This window comes from Tupaia chinensis, unplaced genomic scaffold (genome assembly GCF_000334495.1).
Source record: "Tupaia chinensis unplaced genomic scaffold, TupChi_1.0 Scaffold147038_1, whole genome shotgun sequence".
NCBI lineage: Eukaryota > Metazoa > Chordata > Mammalia > Scandentia > Tupaiidae > Tupaia > Tupaia belangeri.
The window spans coordinates 786,536-804,893 of NW_006206889.1; the positions used below are offsets into that span (position 1 = coordinate 786,536).

The following is an 18,358-nucleotide window of genomic DNA, read 5'->3' on the forward strand; positions in this document are numbered from 1 at the left end:
ACCCGGCAGTGCAGCGAGCTCCTTCCCTGCACAAAGGGCACACAGGCTTCTGGTGCTGCAGAGCTGAAGGGGCTCCAGGACCTCAGGCCACCAGACTGTATCAAACCCCTGTCCGACAGCTAGGGGCTGCACGGGCTTGCTGGCCACCTGCCCACATGCACTCAGACTCCCGCTTCTGGGCTAAGCCAACATGCACAGCCCAGAGCCCCTGTGGGATCTTCTTGATGTGCCAGTGGGTGTCCTTGTCAGTGGTGGGGACTGGCATGTCTTGGAGGGAGGCTTCTCTCCGCTGTACCTTGGCCAAGAGTCTCAATCCAGAGCTGGGACCTTGGACACACTCCAGGGGTCCTCTTTCTCCTATGAGGGTAGGACTCAGCTGAGAGGCCTCTAGAGGCCTGGAGTGGGAGGCAGGCGGCTCAGAGTGTGGCTCAGGCCGGGTTAAGGCCCAGGATCCTTGCTCACTCCATCTCCTGACCTGCTCAATCAGGATGTACCCCAGGATGGCACCCTGGGAACTCCACGTGTGGCCAACACCCTTGCCGTCCACCATCGTGTGGGTGTTCCCTGGGTACACAGAATGGGGGGAAGCTGGGACCCTCTCCTCAGCTCATCTCACAGTTTGCTTCATCCTGCCAAAAGGTTGCAGTTCAGCAGACAGACCTGGAGCCAGTTGGGAGGGCTTGTCAGATTAACGGTCACATGCAAAACAGAAGGAAAGGGCCGGCTCCATGGAACAGAGATGATGGGCTGCTCAAAAGAAGTCAGAGCCCGCCTGTTGGCCACAGTTCAAATCCCCAGCCTGGTCAGCCTGAAACATGCCAGGCGCACGCATGTGCAAGTGCACAGGGTCTGATGGGCTAGAGGCTGGAGGAGGGGGCGTGTGGCCTGACCAGACGCTGTGGACGGTGCTTCTCTCTCTCTCCCTCTCCTCTCTCTCAAGGATGGACACGTGCTATCATGAATAAAGGAGAAAAATCCCAAACAACCGGAGGAAAAGATCGAACTCCAAGAACCAGCAAAGTGCTGCCAGGCACTGCGCAGAAGTTCAGCTCCAGCAGGCTGAAGTTTAGAACTGACTCTGCAGGGTGACCCAGATGGGTCCCAGACAGACTCGGCGTGGCCCCTCCTACTACCTAAGCTACCAGTGCTTCCTCCCAGCAGGCAGGGTCCAGAGAGGAGGAAGGCCACAGAACCATCCTGGGGTGAAGCTCCCCTCTCAGCCCCAGTCAGGGCTGGACTTAAAGGGACAGTGGCGGGAGAGGCCCCTCTGACCTGCTGTTTCTGGGAGCAGATGCCTGAAGCAAGAGGCTGTGGCCTCAGGGCCACCAGAGTCCCCAGGCCTCCCAAAGCATGCCATGTTGCCCAGCCAGGGGCGGTGCACCCAGGCCGTGGGAGCAGTTTGAGAAGGCTGACTGTTACTGGGCATTGTCAGGGCCCTGCTCTGCAGCTGGGCTGAGAGGGGTGCAGAGACATGGCAACTTGGGGCTGGGTGGCCTTCTGTGCCCTGGTTGCCCGAGGCATGATGGCTGGCCTGGGCACCAAGCAGAGCTCACATCACCAGGCACTGCTACATAAAAAACAGCCCCAGACCTCAGTGGCTTCAAGTGGCCATCAGGCTTGAGCCATGCAGTTTCAAAAAGTGACTTAGCTGGGGAACCAGCAGTTAGCATAATGGCTATGTCGCTGGACTCCCACGCAGTCCACCGCGGTTCAAGTCCCGGACCCGGTGGCTTAAAACTCACACCGGGCACGTGTGTGTGCATGCCCAAGATCCCGAGAGGAGGATGGAGGAGAAGGGATTGCGGCGTGACCATGCCCCCTGGGGCGTGATTTCTGGCTTTCTGTCTCTATGTCTCTGTCTGTCTGGCAAGCGCACGCGCCCTATAGTGAAAATCTCTCCAAAAAAAAAAAAAGTGACTTAGCTGGTACTCAAGGGACTATGGACAGTGCCTGGGCTGTCTAAGATGGCCCCACACAGGACTGGCCCCTCAGCACATACCCACCAGGCCTGCCCCAGCCCCCTACCAAGCAGGACCACAACATCTTTTATTACCAAGGGCTGGAGGTGCCTCATCCTGCTGGGTGCTGTCCATCATGCAGGCACCCCCATACCATAGAAGCGAGGCCAGTCAAAGCCTCCACACCGGAGCAGAGCACTGGGGACCAGCCTGGGGGCCACACAGCCTGGTGAGAAGCTCTGGCCATCCTTACATTCTAATGTAAGAGGCTCCCCTTGGGCAGAACGTGAGGCAGTGGGAATAGGCTCCTTGCAAAGGTATGCCCAGGGCAGAGGGGTGCATGCAGGAGGAACAGGGCCTCAGAGAGTGAGCCCTGGTGACTCCTCAGGAGATCCTACAGCCAAGGCACTCCAACCAACCCTTCCAAGTGAGTGACGCCGAGGTTCGGGAGACCAACCTTTCTGTGCTTCGGTTTCCTCCACCGTGAAGCTGGCTAATGGCACCTAAGTTGGGATGGGGGAGGACAGAGCTAATGATAGAAGTCCCGGGCCAGCGCTGTCTCTGTGAGGGCTGACTCTGGCTGTGTGGGTCCTTCCTGTTGGGGAAGAGATACCAATGGGAGAGCAACTGATCACATTGACTGCTCCTGACTGGTGCTCATCAGGGGTCTAGGGTGTCCTTTAGAAGGAGCCATATTCTCGAATGTCGAATGTCGCAGAGCAAGCTCCTGGAATGTGACTTACCACAGGCTGAGAGAACGCTCACATTTTTCTAGGTGTGCATAGTGGAAACAAAACTCAAATATTATCACCAGGCTAAGTTTGTTTTACAGCCGCCTGTAATTTATGACGGTACTTGTTTGGATTTCATCTAAACAACTTTCCCTCATTCCAAACGGCTGCAGTCTCTCCACTTCGGGCACGGCCGAGCCAAGGATGGCAGCTCCAGAGGGTATTCATCCCGCAAGGAGGAGAAGACCCTGTCGACAGTGAACAGTAGGGCCGGGGAAGGGGTCCTCTCAGCAGCAGAGTCACCATGCAACATTCCAGAAGTTTTGACCTCTGTTTTCTCCTGGGGCCAAAGCCAGCTCCAGGCCTGGGTTGACGTGCTTCTGTCAGTATTGAGGGGTCTGCTCAGAACACAGGGCCCTACAGGGCTCTTGACTACCCTTCCTCACCTGGGAGCTCAGCTCCCTCAGCTCAGCCTGGAGTGGTGGGCAGAAAGGGCAGGGCCAGAAGAAACATGCATCTTGTTCTCTGCCCTCCCCCAGCACTGAGAGACAGAGAGCTGCTGATCAAGTCACTGGTCTCAGAGGCAGTGGGACAGAGACAGAGACCAATGCTACTGATGAAACTAATGTCTTGCCATTCTTCAAAGAGAAGCGTGTTCCAAAACACAGAAACGCCAACAAAGCGTTACAGAACTGGGGACATCTATAAGCCCTGCATAAAGGAAACGACAGGAAGATGCTCAGGAAGGTGTGAATGGCAAAAACTAACACGCTAATAACTCATGCTAATGCACACTGCTATGTCGGACCATGCACCCCAAATTCGTGTACTGGAGTTTGGTTGTACTAACAAGGTGTTAAGAGGACATGTAACCTCGGGAACCAGCAGTTAGTGTAATGGCTATGTCGCTGGACTCCCACGTAGTCGACCGCGGTTCGCGTCCCGGGCCCGGTGGCTTAAAACCCACACCGGGTGCGTGTGCGTGTGTGCCCAAGATCCCAAGAGGAGAATGGAGGAGAAGGGATTGCGGCGTGGCCATCCCCTCTGGGGGGTGATTTCTCGCTTTCTGTCTCTCTGTCTCTCTGTCTGTCTGGCGAGCGCACATGCCCTATAGTGAAAAACCTCTCAAAAAAAAAAAAAAAGAGGACATGTAACCTGATTATGGGGTGTTTCAAGGTGGAACCTTTGGAAAGTAATCTGGCACCAGGGTATTGGTGGGTTTATAAGGTGAGAGGACGAGATGGAGACACGCAGACACAAATACTCACTTTGCCCTCCACCATATGACCCTCCAGCAAGAAGACCCTAATCAGACACAGCCTCTGGGCCTCAGTCCTGCAAACCATGAGCCAAATAAGCTGCTATTCTTAAATGATCCAGACTCAAGTACTGCTGATATTAGCAACAGAACATATACTACACTGACAGTACTAGCGTACCATACTAACATACGATACTATCAGCTCGTCTGAATAGATTATGCTCATCACTAGTACTAGTGTAGTTTACTGATGCCTAGAACTAGTGTACTACACTACCGGCTGATGCGAATGCGTATGTACTATACTAACAGCTAATGCTAATAACCTACACTAAGTTAATTGCTATGGTTTGAATGCATCACTCCAAAAATCCATGTGTTGAGATTTGGCTTCTATTATGAGGGTATTCATAGGGTGGAGACCCAGTCTGTCTATAGCACTAAGAAGTGAATGGGATCATCAGGGTTGACTCCCATGGCTGAACTCTGGTGGCTTTTTGAGAAAATGGGTGGAGCCTTTAAGAGGTAATGGGACTGAAACAATCATCAGGGTTGGGTCTCCATGACTAACCTTGGTGGCTGTATAAGAAAGTAAGGACAGGCACTGCCACCAAGGAGCAGCCCTTGCCATGGGATACCCTGCACTATGTCTGAACTCTGCAGTCTCCACAAACTAAAAGGGCTTCACCAGATTTGACCCCTTGACCATGGACCTCCAAAACCATGAGTTCAGTAAAACATTTTTTTATGGATCACACAGTTTCATGTATTTCTGATACGGCATCAAAATCACATTAAAACAGAGGGACCAGCAGTTAGCGTAATGGCTATGTCGCTGGACTCCCGTAGTCAACCGCGATTTGAGGCCCGGACCCGGTGGCTTAAACTCACGCCGGGTGCGTGTGCATGCCTGCCCAAGATCCCAAGAGGAGAATGGAAGAAAAGGGATTGTGGCGTGGCAAATCCCCCCTCTGGGAGGTGATTTCTCGCTTTCTATCTCTCTGTCTCTGTCTGGCGAGCGCACACGCCCTATAGCAAAAGCCTCTCCAAAAAAAGAAAAAAAAAATCACGTTAAAACAGAAAACTGCTATCAGTAACGGGGGTGGGGATGTTACTAAAAAAGAATATCTGAAAATATGAGAGCAACCTTGAAATTGGGTAATGGGCAGAGGCTGAAGATTTTGGAGAAGCAGGCTAGGAAAAAACCTACATCCTGTAGGGTCGACAGGTGGTGTGATGGTTAAAGGCACTGGAGTCCCATGTGGGTCACTGTAGTTTGCATCCCAGACCTGACAGCTTGCTTTTTCACTCCCCCCCCCCCACCCCCGTCTCTCTCTGGTCAAATTAAAAAATAACAAATGTTAAAAAATAAATAAAATAAAAGTAAATGAAAAAATATTTTAAAAAACGGGCTGGCAGGCAGCATGGTGGTTAAGGGCACTGGACTCCCACATGACTGACCATGGTTCGAGTCCCGGACCTGGCGGCTTACCTTCTCTCTCTCTCTCTCTCACCATGGTCAGCCCTGTGGAAGACAGAGACATGCAAGCTCCTGCCATGTGATGCCCTATAATGCCAACAAGAAGACAATCACCAAATGCAGCCCTTCACCTTGCCTTCCAAAACCTGAACTAATTAAACCTTTCTTGAATCATTCAGTTTCAGATATTTCTGTTACAGCAATAAAAACAGACTAAAGCACTAGTGTACTATACTAACTAATGCTAATACACTATATAAGGGGTCTTCCAAAAGTTTGTGGAAAACGCATATTATGAAAAAACTATAGGGCCAGCCAGTAGCATTGTCGTGAAGGTGGCTTGATCCCACATGGCCAACCACAGTTCAAGTACTAGACCTGGTGGCTTGAAAAATCACACCAGGCATGTGTGCATGTGTGTCCAAAATCCAAAGAGGAGAATGAAGGAGAAGGAATTACAGCATGGTCAGCCCTCCAGGGGGGTGATTTCTCACTTTCCCATCTCCATTCTCTGGTGAGTGCACATGCAAAACTAAAATAAAAAACATAAAACTATGCATGGATATCAACATTTTTTTGTGCCAAAAATAAACTTAGTTGAATTCTATTTGCCATGAACATTTTGAAGTCCTCTCACACTAATACACTACACTAACACCTCATACTGCTGCCCTATAGCTAATAGCTAATACTTATATACTATGCTAACAGCACTGTGGTACTATACTAACAAATAATACTAATGTACTATGCTAACACTATACCGACGTAGCCAGTACTAATGTACCATGCTAAGAGCTAATACTAATGTGCTAACAATACCAATGTGCTCTGTAATGGCTAGTATTAATTTACTAACAGATAATACTGGTGTACTAATAGTTAGGATTAGTGCTATACTAATAGGTATATTAATAGCTTATGCTAATAGCTAATACTGAATATTTTGGGTTTTTTTTTTTTTTTTTTTTGAGGTTGTTGCTATAGGAAGTGTGTACTATAGGATATATTTGACAGAAATGTCAAGGAGATTATAGGTTATTACTGACCATTGGCAGTAACTCAAATATAGAGCAATTATGTGTCTCGACATAGTTCATAATTGGGTTGATACTGAAATTGAAATATAATAACTTACTCCATATCTCCTGAAGCTGAAACTCAAGGTATGTGCCAATATGTTTTTTCTTCCACTGAAAGAAATAAAGTCGACAATCTTAAATTGTAAATTTTTGGGTTTTTTTTTTTTTTTTTTGAGTGTGTGTGTGTGTAGAGGTTTTTGCTATAGGGCATGTGCTCGCCAGAAAGACAGAGAGACAGAAAGCGAGAAATCACCCCCCAGGGGGGGATGGCCACACCGCAATCCCTTCTTCTCCATTCTCCTCTCAGGATCTTGGGCACGCATACACACACACCTGGCATGAGTTTAAGCCACTGGGTCTGGGACTCAAAACTGCATGGGAGTCCAGTGACATAACCATTACGCCAACTGCTGGTCCCAATACTAAATACTTTAATAACAGCTGATACTAATATCCTATAATAATGACTAATACTAACACACTCTAATAAACAGCTATCATGATACTACTGCATTATACTAACAGCTAATACTGATACTCTATATAAATAATAGTGATGTACTCTCATAATGGCTAATACCAATACACTGTATATCCTAACAGCTAATACCAATATACTGTACTAACAGCTAGTACTAATGTACTATGCTAACAGCTAATACTAGTATGTATAATAACAGCTAATACCAAAGCCCTACACTAATAGCTAATACCAATGTACTGTAATAATAGCTAATACTAATGTACCATCATAATAGCTAATACTATTGCACCATAAGACCCACTAATACTAACATACTAACAGATAATACTGATGTACTATAAGAATGGCTAATATAAATCTCAGCTCCCACTTACTGGGCCTGTTCTAAGTACTCTAGTATTAGCTCGCAGAAACCTCTCAAACCTCTGGAGCAGAGCCTGCGCAAGTCTTGTTATAAAGGGCTCGTGGGAAGCACAGGGAAGTGGCATGGCTGCCTGGATCAGTCAGCTAGAGCAGACAAGCCAGGACAAACTGTGGTCATCTGGCCCCTGCACTGCTCCTGCCCCTCCAGGAGGGCTCCTCCTGGAAGAGGGAAAAGCACCTCCGGGACGGCAGCTCTGCATCAGAAAGATGCCAGGCGCCCAGATTCCTCCACAAGCAAGTTCCCAGGGGCATTTTAAGGACTTGGGTTTATCAGCACTGCTGTTTTTCTGTTTGCCAAACCCACCACTGCCTCTATCTCTGTTCACATATTCCTCCTGCTTCCGGGGCTTTACAGTTTATCTTGTTTTTCTTTTCTACAGTCTGGAATAGCATGTTCAGTTCATTTATTTTTTATTCACTCTTGTTTTTAATAAAAACATTTCAGATGATAAGTTTCCCTCTGAGTGCACTTTTGGCTGCCTTCTGGAGGCTTCGCTGTGCAGTGTCTTCTGGCTGTGTCTCTAAGCTCAGCCGCCATGGTGTCATTCCCTGGCTCAAGTCCCGTCAGGAGCATCAGCTTCATCTCCAAATCTCACGTGCTTTGGTGCAACGTGGATGCTCGGTCGCAGTTTTGCCCTGTGCTTGCAGAGAACACATCATCTGTCCAGCAGTGCTTATGGACATGTGTGCATGTCACTGCTACAGAAACACAGGGCAACATGTAGGCAGGGGCCTCTTTCCATGGCGCCAACGGCAGTGGGAGGAACAGAGGGATTGAGCAGGCCGTCAGGTGAGACTGCCATGGGAGGCTCCTCCGTGGTTGTTGTGGAATGAGGTTTGATTTGTTATCACCTTACAGAGATTCTCATCTATCAATATTTCTGGCCTGACTTGAGGTAGCACCGCTCTCCCAATGGCAGAAGCGACAGAAAACATGCTTCTCTACTGGTCACCACGTACTGGTGAAACTGTGTAACAAACAACCCCACCGAGCCAGTGCCTGAGCATAACTGCAGCTGATGTCTTGATCCCATAAGCCCACCATGAGCCACCAAGCTCTGCTCTGTGGGGTCCTCAAACAGGACCCAGGCTGAGGGACTGGCCACGTCCACATACTGGGAACATGCTTTGTAAAGTGTGTTTTGTCACATGCCGACTAGGAGGCACAGCAGGTCCCGAGGTCCAGGTAGAAAAGGCCTGGCCTATCTAGTTAGGAAATTTGAGGGGAAGCCCATGTCAGGACATGCAAACCCAGAGAGCAGGTGGTGGTCCTGGCATCGTAACTGGGTTCATGCGAGTGTCGGGACCAGGATAGGAGTTTGACAGTGGGATATCTGAGGGCCAGGCCTGTGTCAGGGCCCTGCTAGGGTTAGTGTGGCCTATACAGGGATGGGAGAGCAGTGGCCCTGCAGAAGCCCAGGACTCTTACCCTTGAAGAAGTTCAGGGTGAAGAATGAGGATGAATGAGCAACCAATCAGGCCTGAGAATCAAGCAGATGCCCAGCCCTCGGAAGACCTGCCCAGGACCTGACTCTGACCCCAGGGTCTGCAGTTTTGAAGGGCAGAAAGAGAGTGGGTATGATTTCTGACCCTCTAGGACTGACAGCACCAGGTAGGGTGGGAACAGGCGGCAGAGTGGGACCGGGCCTAGGGCTGAGCAGAGGCAAGGGGATGGAGTGACAGCACAAGCCCCTCCCCACCAGCAGCTGTGCTGAAAAGCTGTGATGCCAAGAACTCAGATGTTAGGTGAGTTGCAGGGAAATGTCAGGCCTTAAAGATAGCGTTGTCACTTCTGGGCTCAGCCAGGGACAGGCACAAGCTGGGAGAAAGCAGATGCTTCTCAGAAATGTGGACTGGGAACAGAAGGTCACAGGCCAGTCCACTCGTGAGCAGAACTGAAGGCCAGGCCAGAATCACAGCAGAGAAAACAGCATGGCCAAGGGCCGCTCCACACCAGGTCAAGACCCCAGTCCACCGAACCAGGAGTCACGGCACCTTCACCCTGCCGGCAGGGCAACTGGGACGAGCATGTGATGTTTGCAAGCACCAAGGAGCTCAGGACAAGCCTGCGGCTCCTTGACGGAGATGCTTGGCAGCCAGGATGGCAGCTCATTCCACTCTGCACACTCATGTGGCAGCCACAGCACTGCTGCTCTGCCTGGGACATGATGCCAGCGAGACACACCAGCCTCCCTGGCCAAGGTGCCCGAGAAAACGACAGCATCTGGAGCCACATGAATGTCAGATGAGGCTACTCAGGTCTCAAGGCCTCTGCCTGGTCCAACAGGTAGGGACATGGGGACAGGACCGGCAGACCAGCCACTTGCGAGCACTGCAGCGTCCAGGGACAGTCACCGCCCACCCTCCTGGCCCTCAGGTGGGGTGGGAAGTGCCAGGAGATGCTGCCCAGTCGGGGTGCAGGTGCTCCAGCCCCCAACCCTACCCAGAGCCATGGAGCCTCTCGGCCTGGGGGTCCTTCCCATCCACCTGAGCCCTCACCGTGGTTTCATGGGGAATCCATCCCTGCTTGTTACACCAGGGCTCTGGGCCTCACCTCTCCTGGTGAGCTGTGTCAGGCTGCAGGGAGGGCACAGGGCACCAGTGAGCCCCTAGCTCAGGAGGAGGCTGTGGAGCCACCTGGGAGCCAAGACTGAGAGCATCCCTGAGATCCCCTAAACTGTGAGATGGCACCCCCACACCCCTTGGACACTGGGCAAATTCCCACATGAGTCTGCAGGGATCAAGGCCAACATGGCAGGCTAGCTGACTCCTGGGTCCCACCAGGTCTCCTCTGCCCAGGTCTGTGGCAAGGGCAGAGTCATGTGACCAGGGACTAAGGGCCTGAGAGGTCTGCCTCCTCCCAGGCCAGAGGGCAGGGTGACTCGTCCACATAGGCCCTCCCTGCTTGCCTGGCCTTCCTTTACTCTGGGGAAGGCATGTGACTTGGCTCTGACCAATGTGGTATAAAAGGACATCACTGGGTGGGTGGGCCTCTGAAGAAATCCTTACAAAGGAACAAAGTAGGCTTCTCTGTCACTTCTGCCATTTGCCCTGTGCTTTCTCCTTTCTGCCTGGAATGTAGATGTGATGGCTGGAGCTGTAGTAGCTATGCCACAGCATGAGGATGAATCAAAATGGTACCACCTTGGCTGCTGCTGGAACAACAAAGACATGGACCGCCCATTCCAGACCTCTCAGTAGGAGAGGCAGCCTCCCCGCATGCTGGACATAAGCTGCCACAGCTGGGGTTTCTATCACCAGTAGCGTGTGGTAGAGACAGTAGATGACCAACAACCCCTCTTCTTCCTTCTGGGCCCACTAGACCAAGCCCCAGCGTCCTACATGAGTGTGGCATGAGACAGAGCTTTGTCCCATTTCTGGGCCCAGCCCAGGGACAGAGCCTCATCATAAAGCAGCAGGGCAGAGGGAGGGGCTTGACCCCCACCGTGTCCTGGGGGGAAGTCACCTGCCCAGGCCTGACCTCTACACCAGTCTTCAGGGGTCACTCCAGAACACAGAGCTGAACGCCGTCCTTGCCCTTGCTCTCACCGTCTCTCCTTCCACACATGTTCCTCTTCCCCTCACCCAGACCTCAGGAGTCACCTCTGGGGGCCCAGCTGAGCTCACACGCGACAGTCCTGTCTGCCCCAGCAGACTAAGCTTCATGGGTCTCCTGCCGGCAATGTGGCACAGGTTGACCAGACTGGGCCAGCTCTCTGGCTGAATGGGACAGAGCCAGGGCACATGCAGGAGCAGCGCAGAGGAGACAGAGGCTACTGCCTGGTTCTCACAGGAACGTGCAGACAGGACTCCAATTAAACCATCGCATAATTAGAAGCTGTCCCTGGCCCAGGGGAGCAAGGAGCTGTGGTGAAGATAATTACCGATGTATAGAAAACCCAGATGCCAGGAGTGGGGGGCAGCTGGTTCCAGGGTAGGGGGCTCTGCCTCCCAGAGGGACACTGGCCACACCACTCCCCATGTGCCCAGCCTGCACCACTGTCACCACTGTGTAGTCACCTCCACCAGGTATAACAGGGAAAGGGGTGAGACCAGCGGCCACAGGTCTCTGCAGGTCAGCTTCTTCTGTTGTCTCCAGAGATGGCCTGGGACTATGAGTGAGTGGTGTGTGTGCGTGTGTGTGGTGTCCATGTGGTAGGTGTGAGCACATCTGTGAGGTCTGTGCTCTCTGGCCGCAGGGAGGGAACAGAGCACCCAGTGAACCCCTAGCTTAGGAGAGGAGGCTGCAGGGCCAACTGGGAGCCAGGACCGAGGGAATCCGCTGTGTGAGCACTGGACATGCATGCAAGGGAGGACATCCATAAGTGTGACTCTCATCCCTGAACTTGAAGGGAGGCAAGGACTGACAAGGAAAATAGACCATCCTGTTTTAACACTGCCAAGGGCTGGCCCTGCTCCTCCTGTGCTCTGTGGGTACCATCCCTCCATCTCACAGGCCTGAGCCACGGGCAGAAAGTCAGGTGAGTAAGTGGAATCAGGGGGCACAGAGAGCAGGCCCTGGAGCACAGGAGTGGAGAGGCAGAGCTCAACGCCCTGCTGGGCCTAGGAGGCAGACTATACTCCTAGACCTCAGTTTCCCCAAGCGGAGAGGAAGCTTCCCAGCCGTGATTCCACCTTGCTGGGCCCCAGTCCGTCTCCAATGGGCCAGATGAACAAGGGAGCCTTGCACAGACGCACTGGGAGAAAGACAAGTAATCACTGATTGCTTCTGGGTAATATTCTGCCAGAAGTGTTAACATTAAGATTTCTTAATCTTAAGGAAGACTTAAAGACAGTCCAGCATCAGGAACAGGCCTCTGAGATCACTTTAGCTCACATTATTTCAACATCTCCAGAAGAGAAACAGTTTAATCAGGCCTCTCTGACTTTCGAATACATAGCCGCCCCTACCAGAAGCCCAGACACCCAGCACAGACTACAGAAGGGTATAAGGCCTGCTCGCTATCTGCACCAGCCAGTGCTGGCCCGACATCCCGACGCACATGCTGACGGCAGTGCCCTGGAAAACTGCAGTCACAGGATGGTGCGAGGCAGGCCTTCCTCCTGCCAGCCCTGGGCAACAGCAAGGGGCCACATGCAGACAAGATCCAGGCGGCCACCAGCACCACCACGAGCAAGGCTGTATCACTGCTGTTGTGCAAGGGAACCTCTCAGAAGCAACGTGCCATTGTCTGTACGACACTCGTCCCGTCATAGCTCACTGGCTAGCTGGGAGCTGGGGCTCTGCCTATGCCCCGACCCCACCCTGGCTGAGGCTGCCAGCCACTGACCTCCCTCTCAGCTCAGCAATCTCACAACCCCTAATTTAACTCTTGCTCAACTAACATCGACTAAGACGGGCAATGGCCCAGCGAGGCAGATGCAAGCACAGGCCCACATGCAGTTGGGACACTGCCATCCTCTAATGACCGATACATCAGTGTGAACCCAGACACAGGGCCCACAGGGCCCCATCCCAGAGTCCGGCCACTTCCCAGGGAGCATGCACATTCAGTAGCCAAAGAAACTGCAGGAAGGCCAGCAAGTGGCATGGAGGATAAGGTAGCTGGATTCCACATGGCCAACTACATGGTTCAAGTCCCAGACCGGGCTTGAAAGGCACAAGTACATGCATGTCCAAAATCCTGAGAATGGATGAGAGGGAACTGTAACTTGGCCATCTCCCCTGGGAGGCAGGAGGGTTGACTTCGTACTTTTCTTCCCTCTCCCTCTGGCAATCATGCATACCCTATAACAAACTTTAAAAAAACTGCAGGACCGAGGGCTGCCCATGGGACTGGCTCCCTCACTCACTCCCAACTGCAACCTGAGTCACACTGAGACTTGGCCCACCCACCCCAGGGGCAGTCTAGACCCCACAGCCCATACTGGCAGAGAAAGAAGAGCATGCCAGGAGAGAAATGTGAGAACCAAGAAAGTCAAGCCCCCAGGGAGACCTTCATGTCCTCTGGATGCTGGTGAGCACACCTGAGGGCAGAGCTGGCACCCTGGGCTCTGTTGGGCCCATCTAGGTCGTTCTGGTCTCATTCATCGGTTCAAACCATCAGTAACACCTGCTGGCTCCTAGCCCAGGGCTGCCAACATAGCAGGATGACAGCAAAGACCCCTTGATGGGTGAGGATGTCGGATGATCAACACAAAACACAGGCATGTCATAGGCCAGGCGCAGAAGGTGCGAGAAGATAAATGCAGGGAGCAGAGAAAGAGAGTCCTAAGGTCTGGGAGCACAGTGGGCAGGCAGAGGGTGCCTGAGCAGACACCTGGATGTTGTAATCCAGAGCCCAGCCTGACCCACAGCAGGGCCTCAGTTCTAATAACTCTGCTGTGTTGACCCAACACCCACACCATGCTGGTGGTGATCAACTGTCAACATGTACCCATCTGGGGTGGGGACCTCCTAAAATCCTGGTATCAAGCCCAGCCCAATCGAGGCTGTCTCCTCAGGATCCATGCCCACCAGGATCCTCAGAATGGGACTCTATCTGGACAGTCTTGCAGATGTAATTTGTTAAGAGGACACATTGGGATAGAGGACCCAGATCCACTGATGCTGTCCTCATGAGACAGACACAGGGCAAGGTCTTGTGACCACAGAGATGGGCACAGGAGTGATATGGCCACAAGCTGAGGAACCCAAGGATACAGAACGGGTGAAAAGGGGCCCTTACCCAAAGCCTCTGAAGGGAGTGTGGCCCTGCTGCCCCTGAGATTTCAGACTTCAGGCCTGTAGGGCTTAAGATCACATGTGTTGTTTCAAGCCCTCCAGCCAGTGGTAACTCGTTGGGTATCCCCAAGTCCCCAAGAAATGACAGAAGGCAGCAGCCAGAGGAGTTGAGCCTGGTTCAGACCCACAGACCAGGAGACAGTCCTTGGGAACATCCTACGGGATGTCTGTAGTCACTTAGTGTTCCCTGGGCCTCCCCATCATGGCAGCTTGTAGCTGCCACACTCAGTGCAGACAGGACAGAGCAGGCAGGTCAAGTCCTACCCTGGGGAAGGGACCTGGGGAGCCCATGGCCATGGCTCAGGAAGGCTGTTCACTCTCAGGCCTTTCACTTGCTGTCCCCTTGGTGGGCTGTCCCTTGCCCCTAAGCTCCCTCTGTGCTGGTGGACTCTACACTTCCTGGAAATCCATGCAGTCTACTCCTACCTCCCCACCCCCATCTATGTGCCAGCCAACACTAGGCCCAAGACAATATCCATGGCAGAGTCTGTGGGCCTCGTGCCCAGTGGTGCCTGCCAACCCCCACCTCCATAAGGGAGGGCACCAGCCCAGACCAGAGCTCCCCAGGGGGCCCTGCAGACTGGCGCCACAGCACCTCCAGCCCCAGGAGGCTTTATCTGTTTAGCCTTCAAGTCAGGAAAATAAACTCAAGGCTTCAGAGTTTAAAAGCGTGAAAATTACTGAGCTGTAGGCCCTCTTAAGTTCATTACCAAGTGATTCATGTTCATTCTACAAAGATTAGAAAATACGCACACACAAGTTACTACAACCATTCACTCAGAGCTGCTGTTTTGGGAAGCTGCTTCCAGATGTCTGTCCATGCAAAGGATTGGTTGTCAGGGAAAAAAAACAAACAAACTGGGTGACCTCCCCTCTATCTGGAGGTCCCAGCAATGTCTAACAAGTAAAACAACTGCCACACAAATGCTCTGCTCCAGAACTTGTGTCCTGCTGCCCCAGGGACCAGCCTGTCCCAGGGCTGCCCTGGCTGGGCCTCAGGACTCTGCTCCAGTAGAGGAAGCCAAGGTGCCAACCCTCCCATTTGTTTCTCAGGCCACTTTCATTGGATGATTCTGGGTCTATCAAGTCAACAGGACACGCCCCTCCAGCCCAGCTCCAACCTATGGTTCCTTTCAGGCCTTTCTTAAAGAGGTCCCTCTGACCAGGTCCACACTGGTCCTTCTCGTCCCTCCGAACCCCAAGAGCTCCTCTGTTCTGGCCCCCTCCCTCAGTGCCCTCCTCCACAGGAGGACTCCAGGCACCATACAGAGCACCACAAACCACGCCAACCTACGGCCAGACCAGAGTCAGAAGTAGGTTTTCTCTTAAAATAACATTTAATAAATACAAAATGACTATAAAAACTCCAGAGACTGTACAGAAAAGTGTGAAGCGGAGAGTGAAGGCCTGCCTGCTGGCTGCCCCGCTGCACTGTCTGTGTCCCCACAGGCTGTCCCAACACTTGCTTTACTGTGGACACCGATACCACAACTACCTCTGCAGTGCTTCTCATGAGCCAGGAGCACCTGGACTGTGTGCCTGCAGCAGATGTGGCCTGGTGGTGGCTGGTGCTCTGGGGACAGCTGAGCTAGCTGAGGGCATCCAGGACCTGTTACTGTGCTCTGTCCTCCTTTTTTCCTAATTTGCCCCCTGCCTTTCAGAGTGTCCACGCTGTGCCTGAGGACACCTCGTCTGTACTTATCCAGGGTAGGAAGCCCAGGGCACCATTTGGGGGCAGGAGACACAAACTGCTGGTCCTCAGGCTGACATCTCCCACTCCTACCCTGCCTGCCCTCAGTTCATGGGCAAGTCCCTACATTGCACTAGGGGACACCTGAGGAGCACCCCAAACTTCCCACATCCTGAACATGAGGATTCAACAGCAAATGTTCTCACAGGCAGACAACCAACCCACACGAGGTGACCTGCTCACAGAGCAGCTGAGGCCAGGGCCAAGCCATGCCTGGGCGGAGTCTGCTCAGTCCAGGGGACTGCTCTGCTGTTCGCCACCAGGAGAGCACACAGGTGGTGAGTGGTAGGCCCTGAGTGGTGGAGGGAGTATGGGAGGGGCCCCAGCCTCGGAGGGAGAGTGCAGGCCTATGGGGAGGATGGCAGGCAGGGGAAGGCAGTGTGCTTCAGAACTGGGCCTTGGTGTCACAGAAAGGGCAGCTGGGAGTAAACAATGGCACCCATAGAGCATTCAGGATTACACCTTTCGTGACGACATAGATGCCTCCACCTGGTCAAGTAAAGAAACTGTGCTGTGTCTCTGAAGGTTGTTGAGCAGATGGCCAGTTCCCCCCAAGCCCACTGCGTCACTGTCCTGGGATGAACCAAAGGACAGGCCCTGGGTGCAGAAGAGGGTGCAAAGCATTTCACTATTCCCAATACTCTGCTCCTCACTTGCCCCAAGGAGTCAACAAGACTGGGGAGGGGTGTCCTCGGCCAGTCCCCTCTCCAGATGCATCTACTAGTGTGAGGTCCACAGGGCTCAGAGCTGGTCATTGCCTTCCAGCTGCATCTGCTTGGCCAGCTGCTGCCCAATAACCAACAGGGGGCTGGCTTTGTAGGCCGCACTGGCCAGGAGCTGCTGGAACCGAGTCCTTTCTTCCTCCCTAGAAAAAGAGATCAGAGGTCAGCAGGTGTAGGGCAGGATGTCCAGGCCCTTGGCCAGGACCAGCACTCGGCATCCCCATGGCACAGCCTGGCCCCCTACATGCAGTGGACAGCAGGGGCCCAGGACCACCATGGGACAGTTGGCTGCCTGGGCCCTCCAGCCTCCACACCCACCCCTGGAGTTCCAGTGGGGCCCTTGTCCCACTGCAGGCGGGAGGGAGCTGACAAGGCTGCTACAAAGGCAGGAGGCTATGCACGAGGGGCAGTAGCAGCAGCTGCAGACCATGGCCTCAAGCAAGCAGCACCTCCCTACACATGATCCAGACAGACAAGGGCCAAGAGCAGGAGTATGAGCGAGGCCTGGCAGCATAGCCCTATGGACCCTGATGCCTCAGTGATGGCCCAGCATGCCCTGCCCTATCCTAGTACCACCCCAGTTCCCACTGACTGCCCCATAAATGAAGGCCTATAGGTGGATACCCATAAGCTAGGAAGTCAGCTCCACCTTGGTTCAATGACATCTGCATCATAGTTGACCAGTGCTCACAGGCATGAATGCAGGGTACAGACCACCCTGAAACCAACCCCAGGAGCAGGAAGCACATGCCCAAAAGCACAATGGGCTGCAGGCCCACTGGGCAGCTGCAGGTCCACAGGGCACTTGCTGCCCACCAGTGGCCTCAGAATGGACAGGTCCAGTCCATTCAACCCCCTGGACACCACTGTGGATATCCATGAGAAATGGACAGGGAACAGACTGGCTGCACCACAGGCAGTGAGTAGTTGCTTCCTTCTTCTCGCCCAGAAATCGCCCACAACCAAGCGCCACTTGATTGGGAAACCAGAAGACCATTAGCCACAGTGCCTCGAAATGCAGAACCATCAACCAGGGTGTGTGGGAGGAGGCCAGAGGTCCAGATGCAGACAGAGCTGTGCATTCAGTATACTCTGGGAGAGCCCACTCCCCCACCTAATGACAGAGGGAGCCCAGGCAGCTGGCACCAGGAAGGGCAGGGGAAAGAGGCAGGAGGGAGAAGAGAGAAGAGCTGCTATGGCCTACAAATGGCCTTCAGATGCAATGGGAAGGAAGGACTCGCCTCACAGAGACAGGAAGGTAGACAAAAAAGGAACAGGCATAAAAATCTATAAAGAGACAATAGAAACTCAGGGCTAAAAGTTATCTAGAGTAGAAACAGTGGTGAGAAGATGATAGGAAAGACGGATCAAACAGATCCAACCAATGCACAACAGGCACCCCTGAAGGGGACCCAAAATAATGACATAGAGAAATATTTGAAGCTGTAACTCAATACAAATTTTCAAACAGCAGTGGGACAAAGAGGTTTTAATCTATAAGGTGAAAAAAAATCACAACAAGCCTCAGTAAAAACTGACACAAAATGTTCTATACTAAAAAATATCTTAGCAAAGTTACTTCAAAGGCCAAGAAGAAAATCACTCTAGTAGCAAACTGAAAAATCCTCCAAGGGTGTAAAATTCAGGCTGCCTCATGAGACTTCCCCAAAGCAAGTGCAGTGGAAGCTGGGCCATGGCTATAAGGAAGCCAAGAAAGTGTGG

General features: G+C 52.6%; 1 protein-coding gene across 3 annotated transcripts in view; it reads right to left on the reverse strand.

The window, feature by feature from the left end:
* Positions 1-15,478: 15,478 nt before the first annotated feature.
* The window catches only part of SLX9 (SLX9 ribosome biogenesis factor), a 37,641-nt gene continuing 34,761 nt past the window's right edge, over positions 15,479-18,358 (reverse strand). For all 3 annotated transcript variants that reach the window (XM_027768633.1, XM_006169415.3, XM_027768634.1), the window contains one exon: positions 15,479-16,779. In XM_027768633.1, the coding sequence (XP_027624434.1) occupies positions 16,656-16,779 (124 nt within the window). In that variant the 3' untranslated portion in view covers positions 15,479-16,655. The remainder of the gene's footprint in view (positions 16,780-18,358) is intronic.